Source organism: Stegastes partitus, unplaced genomic scaffold (genome assembly GCF_000690725.1).
Source record: "Stegastes partitus isolate 25-593 unplaced genomic scaffold, Stegastes_partitus-1.0.2 Scaffold522, whole genome shotgun sequence".
Classification (NCBI taxonomy): Eukaryota; Metazoa; Chordata; class Actinopteri; family Pomacentridae; genus Stegastes; species Stegastes partitus.
Genome location: NW_007578253.1, coordinates 307,864 through 333,298, shown reverse-complemented (window position 1 = coordinate 333,298; position 25,435 = coordinate 307,864). Strand labels below are relative to the sequence as shown.

Sequence of the window (25,435 nt, the reverse complement as noted above, 5' to 3'; positions counted from 1 at the left end):
CAAAATGCTGCAGGTCTCACCTTAAAACTAAACACTTGTAATGGGGTCATAATTCATTAGAAAAACAAAAGCTTTCCTCTCTCACTGAGTTTATTTTCTCCACTTACACATAGCTGAGAAATTGAATATTTTAAAAGCGGAAGTTTTGTAATGAAAGATATTAGTTTACTTCAGACCAGAATATTAGGCTTTTTTTAAGAATGCTGAAAATGAAATGGGGAAAGAGTGGTGGGTAAACATTGGTTATGTAACTGTTTATACAATGCCCATAAGAAGCATTCACCCTCCTTGGATGTTTCCCTCCTCTCTTGCTTTTATACATTAAATCATGGTCAATATAAATGAGCTTTTTTGACAAAAACTTTCAAAAAACAATAAATAAATAAAACTTTAACATCAAAGTGAAAACAGATTTTTGCAAACTGTTAATTAATTAAAAATATATATAGTGTAAAGTAAGTGTTTGCATAAATACGTCTCAAATATGTCGCCCCCTTTAAAGTGACTGACCTGATCCAGCAGAGGTCCAGCTAATAGACGGCAGCAGTGTCACAATTAGTGAAATGGAGATCACCTGAGTGCAGCTGATATGTGTCAAATGACTGTAGTATAAAAACACTTGTGTCTGGGAGGTCCAGTCTGTGGTTCATCAGTATTTCTGCTACAATTGCAACATGAAGACAAAAGAACACTCAAAGCAGCTCAGAGAAAAAAATGATTGAATTAATCCATCATTAAGAAAGAGTATGGCACTTGTTTAAATCTGCTGGCCATCCTCATAAACTGAGTGACCAGGCAAGAAGAAAACTGGTGAGGGAGTCCACCACGACACCTACGACCACTCTGAAGGTGGTAAAAGCTTCAGTGGCTCAGATGGGAGAGACTGTACATACAACAACTGTTGCCCGAGCTGTATGGGAGAATGGCAAAGAGAAAGCCACTGTTGGAACAAGCTCATATGAACTCTCACCTGGAATTCACCTAAAGGCATGTGGGAGAACCCAAGGTCAATTGGAAGAAGGTTCTTTGGTCTGATGAGACAAAAATGTAGCTTTTTGGTCACTAGACTAAACATTATGTATGCACCAAACAGTGCACGTCACCACAAACACACCATGTCCAACGTGAAGCACGGTGGTGGCAGCATCGTGATGTGGGGATGCTTCTGACTGTGACTTGGGAGAAGATTTATTTTCCAGCAAGACAACGACCCTAAGCAAACAGCAAAAGCTACACAGAAATGATTTAAAGACAACAATGTGAATGTTGGAGAGTGGCAAAGCCCAGATCTCAATCAAATCAGAAATTTGTGGCTGGACTTGCAAAGAATTGAGATTGAGAACTATCCACACAGCCTCAGTGCTGTGATTGAAGCCAAAGGTGCATCTACTAAATACTGACCTGAAGGAGGTGAATATTTATGCAGTCATTTACTTTACCTTATATATTTTTAATAATTTACATTATTTTGTAAAAATCTTTTTTCACTTTGACATGAAAGAGTATTTAATTATTTTTAAAAAATCTGTTGTTTTTTTTTTTAAGCCAAATGATATTGACCATGATTTAATTAATAAAAGCAACAAAAGGTTGAAACATCCAAAGGAGTAAATACTTGTTATAGTCATTGTAATGGCTAAAGATATGATTCTGTTGGGACTAAATGTGCAATCAGAGCTCATTAAGTTTGGAGGCTGGAATTGGATTTTCTTTAAGTGCTTGATTTCCAACAACATTGGCTTAAATCATCAAGCAGTGTATCGCTGCCTCCCCAACGCTACCTTTATTTTCTTCCTCCAACATTCTACAGCATCTCTGAGTGGAATAACTCTCAAGTTGCTAACGACGTCTGGATTTTTGTTATTGGGCAGCAAAACTGCTGTCCTCACACAGTGCTGGTAGAGGAGAAAAGCTCATCCCAAGGTCCTAACCTTAATCCTGCTGCTACAAAGAGCCTTTGGAGGCAGCTTATTAATGCATAACCTTAAGGGCAGCTGCCGCTAATAGTACAGTGCAGTTTATCTTGGAGAGCAGTTTTAATACTCAGTAAGGAAATTGTCACTTTGAATTATGACATTGCATCTACATATCTTCAATCAATTAATCATTGGACTTCATGGTAATGTAGTGAAGGGAATGAGTAATTACATGTAGAGTTTAAGGATGACTCAACAACATGCCCAATCTGACTGAAGATGTTATTCCTCAAGTACATCATACCTGTTTTATGCTCCATAGGTTGTGTGCTACATTTATGTGCAAGGATATTTAGAGACAAATCCCACTGGTTGAAGAGCAACTCAAATCTTTGACTAAAACCACAATGTCCTTTTTTTCTTCTGCCAAGGTGAGCCGAGGCGCAAAATGCAAAACCTACCCCTTCAGTTTTGGTTTGGATCAAGATCACTTTCTTAAAATTGCATAATAGGGCATTGGCCTTGGTGGATGATGCACTCATCCAGTCCCCTTGCAGTTATACAAATGAAGTCATGATATAAATGTACTATGAGGACAAGAACAACATTTCCCTCTGAAATGTAGAGAAGGAATGCAGAATGTCCCGAATAAACTATCACAAACTCAACACTTTGACACACTGTACTGTGCCAGTGATGACACCTGTTTACTTGTCATGCTCACTATTAATGCACAGGCCTGTTGCTGTGAGGAAAATCATCGGTGAGTCAATCATGTCTGCTACACAGCAATGCCCAGCATCTGATTTACTGCATGTGACTTCCTGATGAAGAGAGGTGTGTGGTGTGGATGTCATTGGCTTCCTATACAAAAAAAAAAAAAGAATATCTGCAAAACAAAAACTTTTTAATTTGAACAGTTATTGGATATCTTCAAGTTATGGAGAAGATTGGAAATAACAGGGACAAACAAAGGTCCTGGACTGTCACATGCTTCTGTGCATATGAAACCAGGAATTTGGGGCTGTTTGCGTTTGTGCACATAAAAATGCAGAAACGCTGCCTCGCAAGGCTGGTTTAATGCTTACATAGGTGTGGAGAATAATTATATGCCATTGTGGTGAGGCCATGAGGATGCTGGTGGGATCGGTGTATTGTATTTATCTTTGCAAAAGTTGTAAGGTAATGGTCCGCCTGTTATTCTGTTATCCAGCACTACACCTGACTAAGAATGTTTATGATCAACAGTAGATTATTCCTCATGTTTTTCTGACCTTTACTGCAGTGCCACCACCATCACAAATTGTCAGTTTTACATGAAAAATAAGTCTGTTCAAGTTTTCTAAGCATATTCAGTCATTGAGTCTTCCCAGAGGATGAACCTTTCCGCTTGGGGCCGGGGATAGCAGATGGTGAACAGACAAACAATACAAACAAAAAAGTGAATATTTTGGAAGTCGGGGAGGCCAGAGACTGCAGACCAGAGACTTGTAGCTCCACATCCAGACACCTGCAGAGAGAATCAACACAGGACCTTGGGGGAAAAATGGAGTTAGTGACATGTAACGGATGTATATAAATGTATTGAAGAGAGAGACAGGAGAGTAGGGGAGAGGAGCCCAGTGCATCATGGGAATCCCCCGGCGGTCGAAACGTATAGCAGCATAACTAAGGGACGGCTCAGGTGATCCTGAGCAGCCCTAACTATAAGCTTTATCAAAGAGGAATGTTTTAAGCCTAATCTTAAAAGTAGAGAGGGTGTCTGCCTCAAGAACCCAAACTGGGAGCTGATTCCATAAGACAGGAGCCTGATAACTGAAGGCTCTGCCTCCCATTCTACTTCTGGAAACTTTGGGAACCACCAGTAGACCTGCAGTCTGAGAGTGAAAGGCTCTGTTTGGATGATACGATACAATAAGGTTTTGAAGGTAAAATGGAGCTGGTCATTAAGAGTTTTATATGTTAAAAGCAGGATTTTAAATTCTATCCTGGGTTTCACAGGGAGCCAATGAAGAGAAGCTAATACAAGAGAAATATGATCTCTCTTACTGGTTCCTGTCAGAACTCTGGCTGCAGCATTTTGGATCAGCTGAAGAATTTTAAGAGAATTTTTGAGACACCCTGATGATAGAGAATTACAGCCTAGAAGTTACAAATGCATGGACTAGATTCTCAGCATCATTCTAAAACAAGATATTCCTGATTTTGACAATATTACGTAGGTGAAAGAACGCTGTCCTACAGAAGAGCTTTATGTGTGTGTTGGAGGGAATATCCAGGTCAAAAATGCCAAGACAATGCATTGTAGAGTAATTATCTTTTACTTGTTTGATAGTGTGTTTCTGAGGTTTTTAGGGCCAAATACAATAACCTCAATTTTGTCTGAATTTTCATGGAGAATATAGCAAGACATCCAGGCCTTTATGTCCTTCCAACATGCCTGGGGCCTCATTTATCATCAGTGTGTACGCACACATATGTGCGTAGAGCGTGCGTACAAACATTCCTACGCAAAGTATGGAATTTGTCAACTTGTACTTATACTTAGGAATGTGCGTAAATATATGTACAACTCTGACCATGCGTACGCACATAATCTAGCGGTAGAACAGTGAAACTACAAATAGAAAGTATTCGGGGATTTTGACCACTGGCACATTCCAGCGTTAGATTGGAGACACATGTGGCATTTCCAGTGATCACTGAGCAGGATCAAGCCGGCAGTGTTGGATGCCATAACTCCCCTGGCCCCACCCTACAGCAGTTCCCTTACAGCTATCACCGATGAGCCCAAATCAAACGGGGACTTAACGCCATCGCTGGATTCCCAAACATGACTTGAGCCATAGACTGCACCCACATCACAATCAAAGCAGCATCACTAAACAAGCTTAATTTTGTAAATAGAAAAGGGTTTCATTCAATCAACGTACTGATAATTTGCGATGCGCATTTGTTGCTATCCAACGTTGTTGCCCGGCGGCTTGGAGGAACGCACAACTCATTCATTGAGCATCTATGGCTGTGCGTCTCCAAGCAGGAGCTGTTGAAGACGGCTGGCTTATTGGTGAGTGTCACAGAGTGTGGAAATGTTTTAGCTGGACTTTTTTTGGTTATTACAACATTTCATCTGTAGTGATCAGGGCTATCCGCTGGGTGAACGTTCAGTATTAACTTGTCCTCCTCCAGTTGCAGCCATTTCTCCTTTATGGACTGTGATTAGTACTGAGCTTAACGTCAAACCACTTTTTAAGATTTTTGCCGGCCATCTCTCCTCTGACCCAACAGAAAATAACTGTGGTGGTTATCTTGTCTACAGTATTTTTTCTTTCACTGCTTATCCTGTACGACCCCCGTATGCACGTTTGATAAATACAGATTTTTTTGTACTTACGCACACTCTAAAGTTCATTCGTAAGACAGAATTTAGAACCTTTTCTACGCACTGATGATAAATGAGGCCCCTGGAGTTTGGCTAACTGATTGGTTTCATGCAGCTACATTGATAAATCTAACTGGGTGTCATCTGCATAACACTGGAAAATTATGCAGTGTTTCCAAATTGTATTGCTAAGGGAGCCTGTTCAGTTGGGTTCCATTAATCTAAATAACATGTTCCAGTCTCTGTACTAGGATGCTGTGATGAACTGTATCAAATGCAGAACTGAAATCCAGTTGAGCAAGTATAGAAACTATTCCACTGTCTGAGGCTATTAGAGGATCATTGGTGACCTTCACCAGTGCTGTCTCTGTACTATGAAACATTATAAATCCTGACTGAAATTCTTCATTTCCCAACCATTCCTGTGCAGATGGCCACATATTTGGCATGCAAGAACATTTGCAAGAAATGTGAAATAAAAGGGAGGTTGGATATGGGCCTATAGTTAGCTAAAACACCTGGATCCAGAGTAGGCTTTTTGAGTAATGGCTTTATTATAGCAACCTTAAAAGCCTGCAGTATGTGGCCGACAGTAAATATAAAAGAGATATGGTTGTGTCTAAGAATGGAATGTTAATTAAAGAAAAGATGTCCTTGAACAGTCTTGTGGCGATGAGGTCTAACCGACATGTTGCTGGTTGAGAAGAATTTACTGTTGATGTGCGCTCTGAGAGTTTTATGGCAGAGAAGCAGTATAGTAGTAAGTCTGGTCCTATGGACACTTTCAGAGCTACTGAACCTAATGACATGTTCATGATTTTCTGCCTAATATTCAAAACTTCATTTGCAAAACAGATCATGAAGTCATTGCTGCTGAGAGCTCAAGGAACACAAGGCAAGCTGTGACTCTTTGTCAGCCTGGCTACAGTGCTGAAAAGAAACCTGGGGTTTTTCTTGTTTTCCCCGATTATAGATGAATAATAAGCAGTTCTTTAACGAGGATTTTTATTTATTCATTTTTTGATATGTCATAAAATTACTTTTCCAGCCTTCTTGAAGCCATGGAGCTATTTTATTAGAATTTATTGCCTCCTTTTTCAGCAAAGCAACATTGTCAATTAATGTACACAGTAAAGCTGCTGTCCTATTGTCCATCTGTGTGGAACTCATGATAGAGGAGCTGCTTTCCACTGTGTTGGTGTATGGCAAATGAAGTAAATAATAGTTTCCTTAAATTTAGTTATTGCATTGTCAGATAAACATGTGCTGTAACTTCTTAGTGAATGCTTTGTAGTCCCTTATTGTAAATTCAAATGTTCAAAAAATGATCAGACAAAAGAGGGTTTTGTCAACAAACACATGTTCAATTTCTATGCCACATGTCAAAACAAGATCAAGAGTGTCATTAAAACTGTGACTTGGTTTGTTTACGTTTTGGGAGAAACAGTGAACTAAATGCAGAGTTGAGGCTGTCGTTCTCATCATCCACATGGATATTAAAAATCACCTGCTATCATGACTATATTTGTTCTGAGACTAAATCAGCTAAGAATTCAAATAAAAACTCAAGTAAGGGGCAGGTGGAGATATACAACAACTAACAGAACAGATTTTTGTGTTGTCCAGTTCAAGTGTATGAGACTAAGAGTAAGGCTTTCAAATGAACTGTAGCTAAGCTTTGGTATTTGGTTGATTAGTACTACTTATAGGTATATGACAAATAATAGGACTGTTGATTGTCCTCACAAAAGTTGAATTTCCTGTCAGCACTATAGCACTGTGGGTATTAGTATTAATGAGTTTTGAAGTCGTGAGGGCATGCTTGTGACAGTTTGTACTGCTTCACTGGTTTGTGTCAACATAGGTCTGACTCGTGGATATGAGTGGGAAGGGCTGCAAGATGGTGCCGTGGTTAGCACCATTGCCTCGCAGCAAGAAGGTCACCAGTTCACGTCCCGGTTAGGACACCCAGGATCTTTCTGTGTGGAGTTTGCATGTTCTTCCCGTGCAGCGTGGGTTCTCTCCGGGTTCTCCGGCTTCCTCCCACAAGGTCCAAAAACATGTTGAGGTTAATTGGTGATTCTAAATTGTCTGTAGGTGTGAATGTGAGTGTGCTTGGTTGTCTGTCTCTAAGTGTTGCTCTGTGATAGACTGGCGACCTGTCCAGGGTGTCCCCTGCCTTCACCCTAAGTCAGCTGGGATAGACTCCGGCGCCCCATGACCCTCGTGAGAATTAGGTGGTGTATAGATCATGGATGGATGGATGTCAGTGGGAACTGAGGATTTTACTTAGCCTGCCAGTTGGTGTGGATGCTGTGTAAAAAACCTATTCCTGCTCCATAACATTACCTTTGGATCTGCCACAACATATTGTCTGTGCCCTCATGAGCAATTATTTTATTTATTTTATTATGTGATTACTTTCTTGAAAGAGCTTTTTTCCCCCCTTTTGATTGTGTATTGGTATTTTCATATTTTGACAGTGTTTAAACATGAGTGAGGTGGTTCTGTTTTTGTTTTACTTTGCTGTGAGGATTACACATCAACATATCATTCACTCCTCTCAGCGGGGATGAACTAGAGTTGAACCCCACAGCACAAGCGAGGAAGCAAATTGAAATGAAATGCTTGTAAATGACTTGTCATCTCCTTTATAACATCCTTTTTTTCATACTGCTGCCTTTCTAAACCCCCAGAATACTCTTCACCATATAGTACTGAAGCAATAGATGCGTCAGAAACATCAGCAATGTGAAAGAGCAGGCATTGACACCCTGTGTCCTGTTTGGCACTGAAACTACTCTATCCTAGTTTTGTGGTCCCACCACGCCCCCACACTCGATGTGAGGCACTTGACGAACAAGCACGATAGTTTGTGGGCTGGTCCTGCAATGGTGACTGTCCACAGGGAAAGGAAAGGGTTAGGCACCACATTCTTGCTGACCTTTTCACTACCTGCCTCTAATGGGTCATATTTTAGCTCTTGTGGCAGTGACAAATGGCCATACTCTAAAAACCCCGTCCAAGGTGCTGAAACTCAGTTGATGTATGACTGACTCCAGCTGATAAATGCCTCCCATCAGTTTGCGCATGATGCCGATTTATCACTGCACTGAGGTTTGTGTCGGGAATCCATATTGGATTTTTAATGAAAGAGCATATAATGCAATTCAAAGTCAGTGGGTTTGCCAATGACCTCACACTCTACACACACTCAATAAGGTACACACACATACATGGCTACAAGCACATTAAAACAAACTGTCTCATCATACTGTCTATGACTGCATTGCATTTCCTCAACGGTGTTAGGGCATCTGCCTGAAGGCCAACCTCTGCAATTGTGATTGCCTACAGCAGATCTCTCATTTCTGCTGCCATATGATTTGGACAGGGACACAACAAGACACATAAGCCTCATCCATATAAATGAATATTAAGCATTTTTTGGAAAACCTTTTTTTTTTTGTGGCAATAAATATATCTAAAAAGACAAAAAAAAGTGTCTACTTTAGACAGAGAAACTTGTAGTTATAAGACACCACACAGGTTTAATAAAAAATGTATTTGTTCATAAAATTATTTAAATTTTTGTAAGTGTTATTGTACACTCTGGCTAACAAGTTTTTTTTTTCTGCTTTTATAAACTATCTTTGCTCAGCACTATTAAATGTAACAGCAAAGAAAATGCTTTTTGCAGACATCAAAGCTGCTTCAACGAGGTGTTTAAGACAGAATAGTTCCTGTGCTGTGCTTTACTCTGGTTGCACTGCATAAATGATCACTTGCCGCATAGATAATAGTCAAGATATCTGCCTGATTAAGCTAAAATGAAATGACACAATTTGAAATACAAAATAGTCTCTGCTTTTAGCTGCTTATGTAAGTGTGTATGAGTTTTTTTTCTCTGATGCCACCCTGCTAAAATCCAGTGCAAAATGACCAACCAATAGTTGGTGAAAGAGGGCACAGCAACTGTCCAGTGGCCTTTGCGCTACACCTTGACTTATTCCTAGGGCACTTTGACATAAAAAGACATTTCTTACATGGAATCTTCCGTTAAGTCTATTACAGTTGCCCTCACCTTGATGCCAGACATACCATATTCAAGGTAAGAAGAAGAGAAGGAATGAGTGCTGGGGATCAGCAATGTTTTAGCTGGTCTGGCTATCAATTTCCTGTAAAACACTTGGCTGTACAGAGATGTATAGATGGCAGAACAAGCCACAGCAACCACAATAAAAAATGCAGCACAGGTAGCCATCACTAGACTGTCCCAATTCTGAGTTGTCTCCCTCGGGACCACTGTCTCCTTTGTGGTCACATTGACACAGTCCCTCCTGTATCCAGGCTGTGTTGCAGTGACCTCAACACAAACCAGGTACTGAGTGGATGGCTTTAGTTGTTTGATGTGATATTCTTTGACATCAGCAGGAAGCCTGGCTGTAAATGGCATCAAAATGTGGTGGCCCTCTGCTAAAATAGACCAGTTAAGTTGTGATTGCAAAGCACCTGTGCTTTCCCAGGAAACCATAAAAGAATGAGACTGGACAGATGTAACATATACATGTAAAAGTTGTTTTGAAGGCAGGGCAGTGTATCCGTCCACTGAAACAAGCACAGATTTTAGGTCTGCACCAACAAGATTGTGGGCAACACAGGTGTATGGGCCAGCTTCTTGTTCCGTGGCATCATAGATTTCGAAAGTCCCCTCGGTGTGCATGTAGTACTTATCCGACATGCTGCCAGGCAGGACCCTGTCACCTGATGGTGTCACCCAGTAAATCTCAGGCTCTGGTTCCCCAAATGCTCGACAATGCAGTGACACTGAGTTCCTTTTGCTTACCTCAACTCGATCTGTGAGGCTCCCAGATGAGATCAGGGGAAGGCAGATCTCTGTCATATCCCTAAAGTGTACCTGTCTGACATGCTGTCCTTGATATTCCGGAGGTTCCACACAGAATAGTGAATCAGGCTCCATGAAGCGAATTGTGGTCCTGTTCATGGTGACCCAACGGATGACACAGTTGCAGTGGATCGGGTTGCTGTGCAGGCTCACCTCTCGCAGATTGGGTAGAGACTCCACTGTGCTGTGGTGAAGTGCAGTCAGAGCGTTGCTATTGAGCATCAGAGTCTCCAGCCTTGGGAGCTTGTGGAAGGCCTTAGGGTGAATATAGGACAGCCTGGGATTGTTAGTGGCCTCAATTTTTGTAAGCTCTGGCAGGTTGTTCAAGGCAAAACTATCAATAGATACAAGCTCGGGCATGCTGTTTATGCCAAGCTCCTTAAGATGCACCATGTCCATGAAGTCACCTCTCTGGATTCTCTCAATGGGATTCTTGTTCAAATCCAGAAACTTCAGGTTTTGAACTCTCGTCAGTGCTGTTTGGGGTACTCGATTAAGCAGGTTGTCAAAAAATGAGATGCTCTCCAGGTTCTCAAGACCAACTAGAGTATTGTCAGGAATTTCAGTCAAATTCATCCTGGCAAGTACAAGGCTTCGGAGGTTAGCCAGGGGTTTAAAGTTCATATTTGACAAATGGAAGATGGGGTTTTCTCCCAACATCAATATCTCCAGGTTGGGGAGGGATTCGAACCACTGGCTGTCGATGCTTGTCAGTCGATTGGAATTGAGATGAAGCCTGAGCAGCCAGTTCAAGCCTTTAAAGGCGTGGGAGCTAATAAAGAAAATCAAGTTGTGGTTGATATAAAACTCCTGGAGGTTGGGCAGTGACGCGAGGCAGCTGTCAGAAAGCTCCTGAACCCAGTTCTCTTCCATGTGGAGCGACAGTAGCTGAGGAAGAGACCCCAAACAAACATCGCTCACTGAGGAAATGTTATTCTGAGACAAGTCAACTTCCGTGATGTTGTCTAAGTAATCCAGCGTTTTCTCTACATTAACAATGTTGTTTGTCTGTAGCAGCAGCACCTGTGTTTCCAGTGGCAGTCTCTCTGGTAGTGCTGAGAGGCCCAAGTCATTACAGTCCACAGTGGTAGCCTCGGTGTAAATAGAACTGGGAGAGAACCAGGGTCGTATCTCACATCGACACAGTGCAGGGCAACGGGCAGCCCCCTCTGAGGCTAGAACAAAAGCAGCCAGAGACAGCTCAACCAGCAAACAAGCCACAGCTGCTGTCTCCTTCATCTTGGCCCAGTATTACCTTCTGCCAGTAATTGGCCTTATGGAGACAGCTGTTAGCACTGTTAGCTTCACAAAAATAGGCTCATATGTTACTCCGGGAAGACAGTGGATTTCTGCTGATGCCTGTTCCCTGAAGCTTTGGCCTTTTGGTTTTCTTCCAGCCCTTGGTAAAGAAAGGCAACCTTTCAGTTCAGACTGTGCGAGGCTGTCATGCAGGCTGTGATATGTCAAGGTCGATATATCCTTTAGGGAGCAGTGCTGCACGGCAGAAGGGCAGTTGAGGAATGCTGTGGCTCTGGCTGGGGATGAGTCATTCTGCCTTCCATCATTATTATCCTCCTTCACTGGTGTCAGTTTCCATCTATAGAGACAAGAGACAAAAAAAGGCCAATATAACACAGTGCTAACGAGATATGAAGACATATTTTTTTAGTGTAATCTAAAATGGTTTCTAATTTTGTCCTTGCCTTTTACCAATTCTAGGTTTTTCTGTGTTTTTTTATTGTGTCTGTGACCTGTGCTCGCAATTTCGTTGCATTTTACTTACCTCATCTGATTTTATTGCTTTCCTCATGCTATCTGAGTTGTAAGTTATGATGAACCTGAAGTTATGTGCATTATGTGATGAGTTTGATTCCATAAATTGTGTTTTCGAACATCATTATATGGATGTAGGACAAGAGGCCTTAAATCCAAAGGCAACAAAAAGTTCACATTTTTGCCTGTGCTGTAATAAACAGATCTTCACTGCCTACTGAACCTCTCTTCTGTACAATGCACCTGTGCACACTCACCCACATCACACAGCATGCTGACAGTTTGCCACAACTAATACACACAACTTCAAGGTGTTGTAGAGCCAAAACTATCTGTTGTGCAAGCTTGCTGCAGGTCTTGTGTTGCGACTCAGCAGCTTTTTTTTTTTTTTTGCATAATTCATGGGACATTAAATCAGCGTTGTTGGTACAGGTGACAGGGCTTCGGTATGCTTTGCTGATGTCAACTACATGTATTGATGTTTTGATTAATTTGCGACCTTCAAAGCAGAAACCGCAGCAGAGTATACAACGTAGATAAAGCTTTCGTTTAACACACACACACACACACACACACACACACACACACACACACACACACACACACACACACACACACACATATATATCAATGAGTGTGAAGCAGTTTCCAAATCCAAATCCAGACAGACAAGCTGGTGGTGGCTAATCAACCAGACATTAGGCATCTGGTATCTGGTACAGGATCTGAGCTTGAGGGAGACAAAAGATTACTTTCAAGGCTGAGTGGGGAGATGTTTTGTTTGTTTGTTTTTTTATAGGATGAGTACAATTTGTTGCAAGACACAGATGAAATATTTGCAGTGTTTAAAAATCTTAGATTGAAAAATTAAATCAATCTCACAGTTCTTTGTACTATCTGCAATGCAAGCCTTTTGAGTGGCAGTCGTAACAGAGCTGCTTATACTCATATGATATCCATCCATCCGTCCGTCCGTCCGTCCGTCCATCCGTCCATCCATCCATCCATCCATCCATCCATCCATCCATCCATAGGGTAGGGTGGTGGGAGGAGGATTGGAGCCTATCCCCCCTGACTTAGGTTGCTAGTCCAAGATAGACAACCAAGCACACTCACATTCACACCTACGGACAACTTAGAGTCACCACTTAAGCAACACTGCTAACTACTATGCCACCATGTCACCCACCCTATGTGATATGGCACCTGAAAAGTAAAGACTCACTGGAACAAAGCAAAACTAGACATACTAAACAACACACACTATGCAAATATACTTTTTAAAGGAGAAAAACATGTCCTTGTGACAGTGACCAGGTCAAAAAGATTATGGAGAGGGTAACTGAAGTCATTACACTGGATGAGCAGCCCATCCCTGTGGTGGAGAACACAGGTTTTTGCTGTCTTGTGGCGCTCTTGTATGGAAAGCTGAATGTGCCATAATTAATTTAGTTATTCAAACATACATGCTGCACCACACATAGTTAATTAAGGCTGTCGTGCCAAGAATGTCAAAGCAGATTAATGTGCTGGTTCTGTTCCTCATTTAGTCAATATATATTTCAGCTATATTGGAATTTTTTTTTTTTTTCCTTCATGTTTGTGTATCTTTACATGACTCACTTCCATTACAACCATTCCTTGGCCATCTTTCTTCTGAGATAAAAAATAATATCCCGATTCCAGCACAGCGAACAAATAGTCAGCTATTCCACTTTTTGGGTCCAGCCCTATTCTCCAGACTTTAATCCTATAAAAAATCTGTGTAGCGAGCTGAGGCTTCACCTTTTGAAGCAACGGCCTTAGAAACTTAAGGAAAGATAGCGGTCTAAAATACTTTCTGACATGTGTGCAAACCTGGTGACTGTGCTTGTGAAAAAGGGCTAATCCACAAAGTACTAAGTCATGTTTTGCTGGGGGGATCATATGCTTATTTCCCTTGATCAACTGAAAATTAATGCATAACTGTGTTTATCTAATTTTTTTGTCGCTGTTTTGTCTGATCTTTTTTTTTTTATGTGGCCAAAATCATGAAATATGCAGGTTTCTGTTGACATTCTGTCTCTAACAGTTAAAATAAACCCATAAAGATTAAAAAGTGATTGTTTAAATATACAGGGGATCAAATACTTATTTCCCTCAATGTAGGCCAGTGGGACCAGAAGTGGGTGTCTGGCATAACAACTGATGTATCACAGTGGATAACAGCTGTTACTGAATCTGATACGCCTCATGATATCCCAACAACAAAGCAAGCCTGTAAAGATGATTTTTTAGCTTCTCTAACTCCTGTGAATCATACCAGTAGTAGCACAGGGTGGTCTTCCACATGTGGCTGTAAATGTAGTGAAGCAAAAGATAGGGCAGGGAATCCATGCTGTCTCTTTGAACATGTGATCAGAATCGTACACATCACTTTGGACACCATTGTTTTTTTCACATTCTTGTTTTCAGCAATTGTTCCCTAGAACCTTCCTTTAACTGATGTCAGGAAGGTGGAGCTGCTGGACAGTCTTCAGCTCTATTGCTGTTAGATCTGTCAGCTGCCTTTGACACAGTTAACCAATACATCCTCTCAATGTATTCCTGGATCCTGTTAATACCAGGAACAAGAAATTGAAGAAAGGGTGGTCTAATATTTTTTTTCCATATATATATATATATATATCCATCCATCCATTTTCTATACACCGCTTAATCCTCACGAGGCTCGCGGGGGGGCTGGAGNTTTTGTTTGTTTGTTTTTTTATAGGATGAGTACAATTTGTTGCAAGACACAGATGAAATGTTTGCAGTGTTTAAAAATCTTAGATTGAAAAATTAAATCAATCTCACAGTTCTTTGTACTATCTGCAATGCAAGCCTTTTGAGTGGCAGTCGTAACAGAGCTGCTTATACTCATATGATATCCATCCATCCGTCCGTCCGTCCGTCCGTCCATCCGTCCATCCATCCATCCATCCATCCATCCATCCATCCATCCATAGGGTAGGGTGGTGGGAGGAGGATTGGAGCCTATCCCCCCTGACTTAGGTTGCTAGTCCAAGATAGACAACCAAGCACACTCACATTCACACCTACGGACAACTTAGAGTCACCACTTAAGCAACACTGCTAACTACTACGCCACCATGTCACCCACCCTATGTGATATGGCACCTGAAAAGTAAAGACTCATTGGAACCAAGCAAAACTAGACATACTAAACAACACACACTAGATACTTTTTAAAGGAGAAAAAAATGTCCTTGTGACAGTGATCAACTCAAAAAGATTATGGAGAACGTAACTGCACCGGAATCTTTCTGAGTGGAGTTTGCATGTTCTCCGCATGCAGCGTGGGTTCTCTCCGGGTTCTCCGGCTTCCTCCCACACAGTCCAAAAACATACTGAGGTTAATTGGTGATTCTAAATTGTAGGTGTGAATGTGAGTGTGCTTGGTTGTCCGTCTCAAAGTGTTGCCCTGCAATGGACTGGTGACCTGTCCAGGGTGTCCCCTGCCTTCGCCCTAAGTCAGCTGGGCTAGGCTCCAGCCCCCCCCGTGACCCTAGTGAGGATTAAGCGGTGTATAGATAATGGATGTATATATATATATATAGAGAGAGAGAGATCTGTGGGTTTCATACAAACAAAGTATAGCACAAAGCAGTCAATCCTAAAGTGGCTGCCTTTTACTTGACATCCAGAGCCACAGTGTCACTCAAAGCTGTATTATCCTGAAAAGCCATGACCTCAGAGACCTGAGGTTTTAGTGTCTGCATTTATTTCATTCCCTCGAGAAGAACTGACTTCTTCTGACCAGTCAGCCTGATCTGACCATGGTGTCAGCTTTTCCCGCCTGCACTTTGCCTGCACAGCATTTACGTCGAGGATTCAAGACAGAGAAAAAAAGAATCGCCCATTGTTGATAAAAGTATTTCATAATGCATTTTGCAATCAACATACAGACCTACAGAGCAGCTCTGTTTAACCCAGGGACGATAAGCCAGGGCACAAGTGCTGAGTACAGACATTCTGTGAATTGATTAAAGCGGCCCCAAATGTGAAATATTATGTGTTTCTTATACAGTGGAGAGAGAAGCCGAGGACTGGAGCTCTTGCGGTGTTACTGTCCTGATATGGCAGATATTTCATAAAGTGGTCTCATTCCTCAGTGTTATATTCTACACACACAGGTACACACAGCCCACTACTGGCACTCTCCTCTGAGCTACTGTCAAACATTAGCCAGAGTGACAGAGTCAGATTTAGGCTAATTATCATACTTTAGTTTTTTTTAAGAATTGTGATTGATCCTAAAAAAAAAAGCCTGGTTCAAAACACTTCAGGCAAAAGCATTGTTTTTGAGAAATTGCCATTTTGGAGTTTGAAAGTTTGCACCCAACTGCAGAAACTGGACAGATAATGAAAGGTCCAATAAATTGGTATCATATATTCAAAATTGCGATGTAATTCTAGTGGAAACTGATTTTTTAACATATACAGTATATAAACAATAGATGAAGCCTCTGGGTCTGAGCAGTAAAGCCAACAAGGAAGTGATTTAAACCAGCATTCTTTTTAACAGCCAGCAGGGGGCAGTTCCTTAAGTTGTGAAAAGAAGTGTGATTGTATAGATGTCTATAAGAAAATGACCCGAAATCTCACTTGAATGATTACGTCAGTAAATATTTTCTTAAGTTTATGGTCTCAATCACTCGTTTCAAGACTTTTTATTACAACATGATATTCATTTTATAAATTATTATCCTACTTACTAAAAGCGAAATAGATGATAAAGCAGAGTATGGAAAAGAGCAGGGCCACTTTGTTACTAGGTCACTCTCAAATTGCATCGTGTGCTCCAGTTTTCAGTCAGCTTGTTATTTCTGGTTTGAAAAGAGCAAGATGATGATGACCAAATGCGATACAAAGACTTCAAAATGGTAGTCCATAAACCAATGGGTGACATCACAGTTGCTACATTCATCTTTTATATACAGTCTATGGTTTTAAAATGTAAACCCATTAGGTATCAGATATGGAGAGAAAAGCATTACGGTTGTGTTAGTCTCACTTTGCCAGCCCATTCTGTAGAACATAATGGTGTGGCTGCACGACACATCATTCTGCTACTGGGGGGAAAAAAAGATTTCTGTCATTGCTCCAATACAGTAGCAGTAAAGAGATATTTTTTGGGGGGCTCACTGCACTGAAAGATGACATTTTAAATAATAAACTGCAGCATCTCTTTCCAACATGTCCTGTGTGCTGCATTCCTTTAAGCCAGCATCTTTGTAACTCTTTTCAAAAACAGGATAGCTGATGTAAAAGCTGTTTGCAGTGAGGATGTGTGGATTAGAAACAGAGAGTGCTCCTGTGAAACTGAGCTGTAAAAATTTTAGAATGCATGTTTCAACATTGCAAATGAGGTGTAAATGTTTCTTTTTGCAGTCAAACTAGCATTCATTGTGGCTGTTTTAGAGACCCACTTCCATACATTCATCATGTGTCAACTCTTTTGTACTAGAGCACTAAGACTGAGGGAAAAAACTGAATAAATAAACAAGAGATGGCACATTTATTGAATAAAAAATGCTGTTAAAGCATCCAAAACATTAGCATGAAAATCAGATAAATAACTGTTTTCAGACAGAATGTGTTTCAGACTAAACTTTCAGTTTGTCTGTAATTATCCCTCATGTTCGCAGCTCTAATGTTCCTGACTGTTCCTTTTGAAGAGATTCCTTGTTAATAACTCTCCTTCCTGCAGACAGATAATATGACCATCAGATCCTCTCTAATATTCATCAACGGCTGTGTTTTTTCTATTAGATTCAGCTAAATGTTTGACCCCACACAGCAGGGTACTATCCTTTAACCCCTTGACTTATTAGGAAAAGTGCCCTTGAGCAACATGCTGAGCACCCACTAGTTCTAATGTTTGCTGACCTCTGATCTCCCTATGGGTGAGAGAAAACTAGATTTCTCTTTTGCACATCAGCAGTATTAGAAAACACTGAGCTGAGGTGCGTTTACCTTTCAAGACTATCTCATGCAGCAGATCTCAACTTTAATCCAGTCGATTTCTAAAGCGCTATCAAAGCAGCTTCAGACAAGATTTTGAAGTAAAAATTCATCTGTTTTTATCTGCCTGAAATACTATGAAGGGTGTCTGTACCATCTGGGTCTCTTGATTCCTCATTTCTTTAAATTAGTGTCTGTTGTCAGTATCAGCATTGGTGAAAAAAAGGGGATTAACTTCAGTAGAAAAACATCTACTTCTCAGTTGAAAAGTAGGGTATTTGCTCCCATTTGAGATTAAAAACTAACATATACTACATTAAAAACATGCATTTTCTGCACCCACCTTTATTTTTAACAAGATATTCTGCATCTTTTCATTCAATCCTTGATGGATGAGTTGTGTTGCTCTACCTTGCTCTATAAAATGCCCCAAATATGTTCCACTGGATTCAAATCATGCAACATACTTGTCGTACTTTTCCAGGTCATAGTTTTCAATTTTTACTTCTTTAGAAATCCTGGTGTGATTTTGGCAGAGTGCTTTGGATCTTTATCATGCTGGAATATCCCTCTTCTGCCAAGCTTCTGCAGATTTGGTATTTTGGTTTAGTAACCCAACCGAGCTGAACAAATTTATCTTGGTCTTTTTTGACCAAAGAATGTGCTCCCAGTATTCATCAGGCTTATTTTCATGTCTTGTAGCAACATTTCATCTTACAGTTTTGTGCCAAGAAAGCGTAAGGGTTTCCTCTTGGATATTGTCCATAAAGGTTTATATTATGCAATGCCCAACTTGCAGTATGTGCTGTCAACGAAACTCAGATTTTCATTCATAACCAACCTCTATGCCATGTCTGAAGCACTTGGCTGTCTGTTTTTAAAGCTTGATTGCACAAATACTGCACTGTCCATGGGGTCATTTAAGAAGACCGTCACTGTGGCTCTAAATAGTTGTAGCTCATTCTGTTCCTCCTTATTACTGCTGTAGATGTGTTTCAACTGATTTTTAGGTGATCACAGATCTGCTTGTAATATTAGGTCCAAAAGTTAATAATAAAATAATGTTCACATGATAAAGGTAATTGGAAATTACAGGTGTAATCAATTTTGTGTCAGCTGTCACAACTTTATTGACTTTTGTTGCATTGACTTGCTACTTTGGGGACTGGACTATTCATGGAGTAATTGTGAAGTGTTTGTTTTTGATTGTTCATAAGCGGAAACACTCTTTATGTCAACTAAAAATAATGCAATTACTGAGAGGTGGTACAATTTGAATCATTTGACATTTGCATTGTGATGTACTCACTTCTGTTGAATACTGTATCTTGTTTTACTTGTTTAGAATTCCCCAAAAGTATGAAACAAGAAAAAGGTTGCTAACTTTTTAAATGGTGTGTCTTCAAGCATAGCTTTCAAAAATATGCAAGTAAGCCTGTGTGAATACTTCAAAGTCAGAATTACTAGAAACAAAAACATTAACAGTGTAATGTTGTCATATTGTGGACTATGACCAAATATATCTTGTTTTTTTTCTTCAAGACTAAAATCTAACGTGGGTGCTTAATAACAATAGCACCAGTTCTTCCATATCGCTCATAATGAATGTCAAGCTGTGAAGACCTTTCTTGAAACTATCCAAGTCATTTTCAGCTAATATGTGCTAATTTTTACAAAACTAGAGACAAACTCAACCCTTAAGTAAACAAAACAATGATATTAGTTTGCAGGTATTGTAAAATCCATTCATTATCTATACACCGCTTAATCCTCACCAGGGGTGTGGGGGGCTGGAGCCTATCCCAGCCGACTTAGGCTGAAGGCAGGGGACACCCTGGACAGGTCGCCAGTCTATCACAGGGCTACACTTAGAGACAGACAACCAAGCACACTCACATTCACACCTACGGACAATTTAGAATCACCAATTAACCTCAACATGTTTCTGGACTGTGGGAGGAAGCCGGAGAACCTGAAGAGAACCCACGCTGCACGGGGAGAACATGCAAACTCCACGCAGAAAGATCCCGGTGTCCTCACCGGGATGCGAACCGGCGACCTTCTAGCTGCGAGGCAACAGTGCTAACCTTGCAGCCCACAAAAGAAACACCTACTTCACTAGTGCAGTATTCCTGGAGCTACTACACCTGACATCACAGACAAACTCCCTGGACTCCTGAACTTGTTCCTGACAGTCACCAAAATAATAGTCCACATCGGTACCATGACATCACTCTTCTGCAGTCTGAGCTGACAAAACCAGATTTCATCCATCTTTTAAACCTCCACTTCTTTTGTGGAAAAAACATTATGTCTCTGGCCCAATTCCCACACTTGGTCACGGTGGTGGGCATTTTAGCAGGATTCTTGGCCTCCACATTTGGCTCCAGTCTGTTTACACAGCACATCGTGTTGGTTTTATCCATAACTTTGATCTGTATGGTCTTTAACTGAATGTGCTCAGTAGTCGCTTGTTGGCTGGAAACCTGCAGCACATCATTTAAACCTCCACACGCGCCTGACTAGTTACATCCCACACCTGTTCACCTTAGAGCTCTTCTCTCCCTCCATCCACAACACGGTCACTGACACCTTACGCCCACATCAGCTCTCCCTCGCGGTATAATCGTACTATTGTCTGATGACTAACCATTCGTATTACCAACAGACATCACACACCTGTGGACACCTCACTCTCTGCCTGCTTCATCCAGCACTTTGAGCAGTGGAGTGAATACTGCACATCTCTGTCAGCTACAATGTGCTGATAACACAAAATTTAAACACGCCTCCCCTGCCAGCTGTGCTCTACTCAATACAAGGTCTCTGACTAATAAGACTTTTATATTAAATTTTCTTATTTTTAGCATCAATTATGCCTATTAACTCACGTCCACCCTCATCTGAGCCTCCACCGTCAACCACCCTGTTACATGCATTTACCCCCATTACACTCACTCATCTGGCTGACATCGTGACCCACATGAACACCACAGCTTGTGACTTATACATCATCCCTCCCAAGTTGTTGAGCAGGTTTTCACAGTTATCACCCCCCCTTCTAACTATCTTTAATTAATCGCATGTATCTGATACAGTCCCGTACTATTTTAAACAGTCATGCAGTCATCCTCTTCTCAACAAATTAAATCTAGACCTAGCACTCTCTCAAAACTACCACTCAATTGGGGTGCCGCTATAGCACACCTGGTTGAGCTGGCGTCCTATGTGCAGGGCTACAGTCCCGATGTGGAGGTCATGAGTTCGAATCCCGCTCATGGCCCTTTCCCACATGTCCTCCCCCCATTCTTCTCCCCCACTTTCCTGTCTCTCTCTCACTGCACTATCAAAAACAAAGGCCAAAAAAATAACTTAAAAAAAAAAAAAAAGAAACTCCCACCCAATCTTAAAGCTGCCATTAATCACAAAAATAATGGAAATAATGGTTGCAAAGCAAATTTTATAAACAATTCAAATCAAAGCTAACTTTGACAAATTCCAGCCTGGGTTCTGAAAAAAAAATCATAGCACAAAAACAACCTTATGGCATCCTTATGAATGCAGACTCTGGCAGTCTCACAAGTCTTATTCTGCTGGATCTAGGTGGAGCATTCAACACAGTAGACTATAAAATACTCTTAAACAGGCTGAAGAATGGCATCAGGATCTGTGACTTTAACTGTTTTTCATAATACTTAACAGAGTTTTCAAACGCAGTGGACACTTTTTCATCTTCATCTGTTTTCATATCCTGTGGGGTCCCACATGGAGTCAGTCCTTGGACCCATTTTACTCAGTCTGTATCTGTTGCCTCTTGGCCAAATCAATTGCAGCATCATTTCTGTTTCCTACCACTGCTATGCTGATGACTGCCAGTTATACATATCATTTTCCTTGGACAATTATCACACTCTACACTCAACAATATTGCGTCAATGCAATCAATTCAGTTTTCAGTTCAATTCAATTTTATCTATGTTGTGCTGTTCACAACATATGTCATCTCACAGCGCGGAACATAAGATGAAGACCTTACAAATTTTGAACAGAGAACCGAGCAATCCAAAGCTGCCTTTGGACTCCCTCCGACCAAGCGGTCGGCAACAGTGAATCAAGGACCAGATGGCAGTTAACTTCCTTCAACTGAACACAGATACAACTGAAGTCTTGACTAGTGGTCCCAACCACATTTCCTACAGTATCAGACCTTGGACCACTTTCAACGAATACACAGGTACAGTTTTTCAAAAACTCTGCAGCAAGACTTCTTACAAGCACTCAACGCAAGTAACACATACTGTAACTCCGTTCCTGGCACAATTATAATGGCTGCCCATATAATTGGTCTGCACTTATACGGTGCCTTTTCTACCTCAGTGGTACTTACTCAAAGCACTTTACAGTGTGTTTCTCATTCACTCATTCACACACATTTACACACCAATGGCGACAGAGCCTGCCTGCCATTAGGAGCAACTTTGGATTCAGCGTCTTGCCCAACAACACTTCAACAAGTGGAGGAGCGGGGGATCAATCCTTGCAATTAGAGGACAACCCACTCTACTGCCTGAGCCACAGCTGCCCATACAATGTAGAATTCAGTTAAAGATTCTGTTGATTGCTTTTACATCTTTACACAGGGTCTGGCGGCACTCTATGTATTGGAAATTTTATCACCATATTCTGCACCTCGACCCCTGAGATTTGAAACACAGCAACTACACAGCAGTCCTCGATCCAGGCTCAAACCTAAATGCGACCTGCTTTCACTATTTTAGTCCCAACACGATAGAACACGCTCCCCCTCACTGTCAGAACAGCTCAGTTAGTTCTTTAGTTTAAAAAGCTTTTAAAAACACACCTGTACCTACAAGCATTTATACAACTTTTTATTCAGCTGATGACCCACTGCTCAGCCTCTACAACAGGAAAAACAACATAGGGACACCTGGTGGACTGGTGGAGGGTGGTCACACCACACCTGCAGCCTCGGACGGGCTCCCGAGACAACTGCTCCAACCACTTTCTCACCACCCTACTGAACTCTCCAATGGACTCCAAGGGAATCCACTCTGAAGCCTGACCAGGGACAGAAACACAGCAATCTACCACAGCTGGAGCTACAGAAACACATAACTCAGACAGACTCATCAGCATCAAATAGCCCGGCCACACAAACTTTTCTCCAAGCAAGGCTTACTTTACCTACGAAAGCAGCTTACTCTGACTCCAGATAACACTCACCACACTCGTCTCCAAACACGCTGATTAAACAGGCCACAGACAGCGTCACTTACCAACACTGAACCATCACTTGTCTTCATTCAGAAAATGACCAGTCGCCACCCATGACAGTAATCACCCAGCAGAGGTACTTACTACAAACAGGATCTACTAAGGTTTGGACGAGCCCCCAGTTGTTACAGCTTGGCTCAAGAACTGGAACAAAAACTGGAAGACAACTGTGTGGTGACGAAGAAGATTTATTTTAACAAAAGAATAATCATACGGTGAATAGAAAACAAACAAAACCCCCAAAACTATGCTGCTGGTGTTCATGGAGACAGGCAGCTCCTGTCTGAGAACAAGTGACAGACCGAATGAGGGAATGATTGAGGCCTCATAAGGCTGATCCACTGGGCCCAAATGTGGCTCAATCAACTGATGACCCTCTACTCAGCCTCTACAACAGAAGAAAAAAACACAGGGACACCTGGTGGACTGGTGGAGGGTCATCCAGTGACCAGAACTTCATACCGACAGCCAACAATCCATTCCAGGAACCGCTTCGGATTAATCAATTTGTTGCCCGGCCAGTTGATTGCTTGTCTGAAGAGACTGATTTCGCCACTCTACATACCAAGAGTCGCAAAGCGGCAACAGAGAATTATTTGAAGACAGCATGCTGTTCACAAATCCGTTACACAAACCAAAACAATTTTCAAAACAAAGACTATGCTGTGGGTGATACAGTTGGGATTAAGATTCATCAGGCAGACCACACCAACACCGATGACCAGGATTCTCCCATTCAAGGTTCTATTCACTGACCCATCCAAGTCCATGCTGGACCTACTGTATTGTGCTACTGGGATACTGAAGACACGCTACACTTCAGCTAACCTGGTTGACATGCAACCTGTTCGATTTCCATCACTTCAACAGGCAGATCCGCAGATGCTCACTGAGATAACAGTTATCCAGGCTCGCAGAGAAAATGGAAGGTGAACAGCTGCACCAGGTGGATCTTTGTGCTCGTGCAAGGGAAGCTGTATAATCAACAAGTGCAGCTGCAGGAAGGCAGGACTTAAAATGTCATCCACCTGCAATTAGACCCTGCCAGAACAGACTGTGATAATACCAGAATGCAAATCAATCATTAGTTTTTGTACATGTATGTATGTATATGATAAATGAAATAAAATTAAATATTTAATGAATATCCATATATGTTTGTTATATATGTCCTTTCCTTAATGGCTATACAAAAATTACATCTTTTCCAGGTATTTAAATGGGTGTGGTCAAATTTTAAATCTGCCTAGGCAGGTTTACAATCTCAATTTGTTATAAGGATGATTTCAATTTGGTCAAGACAAAATCAAAAATTTATATATATATTCTTTTCTTTTCTTTCTTTCTTTCTTTCTTTCTTTTTTTTTTTTTTTTTACTAATGATCCTGCTGAATAATAAGGTCTTTATGTGATCACAAGACTGTATGCAATCTGAACTCACTCTGAAATCAAAAAGATTGAAAGAGCTACAAAGTCATGCATAGGGCCAGAGTCATACTTTCCATGTCTGCGAGTACTTGAGGGTCTGCATGACATAAATTTTGCCATCTCACCAAGCCAAGCCTGGAAATGTCAGAGCTTTACATCAATTTTGTGTGCATGCAGGCAGCCTGTGTAGTGATTACACTACAGTACAGTAATGTGAAAGCTGAGCCTATCTAGCATGTATGGAATAGAGCCCACCAAGTGGACGCATGCTGACTAAAAAGGTCGTATGAAATTTTGATTGTATTCCAGTGACATTCCAGGGACATGACAGCTGAGGACACCACAGATACATAGTTGTTGCTATTATATTACTTTTGTAGTCTGTGGAAATCCACTTGGAGGACTGTGTTGCATAGATGTTTAGATGCTTGTATACATATATTCAATGCACGCACACTACTGCCCTTGCAGCGTAGTCAGCACAAAAATGTCTGCATGCAGATGTGTGCGTGGGACTGTGTGAAGTCAAAACACCAGTCTATTAGCAGCGACTAAGAATTTGTGGGTGGCAGCAACTGTTTGTGTACACAGACAGGGAGGCAGTATAATCAAAGACAAAGGACGCTGGGTTGGGGCATAAATCAACAACAAGGCTTTCACCTCGGAGACTGAGACTTGCATCCAATGTGGTGTGATTTTTCTCAGACTAAAGTATAGTTTTCAGTCATT

General features: G+C 41.2%; 2 protein-coding genes across 2 annotated transcripts in view; one reads left to right on the top strand and one right to left on the bottom strand.

Moving 5' to 3' along the window:
- immp2l (inner mitochondrial membrane peptidase subunit 2) overlaps positions 1-25,435 on the top strand; it is an 89,270-nt gene that overhangs the window by 54,440 nt on the left and 9,395 nt on the right. The gene's annotated exons all lie outside the window — the stretch shown is intronic.
- LOC103361668 (leucine-rich repeat neuronal protein 3) lies at positions 9,341-11,443 on the bottom strand. Its single transcript, XM_008287813.1, has one exon. It carries the CDS (start codon positions 11,441-11,443, stop codon positions 9,341-9,343), a length of 2,103 nt encoding a protein of 700 aa, XP_008286035.1.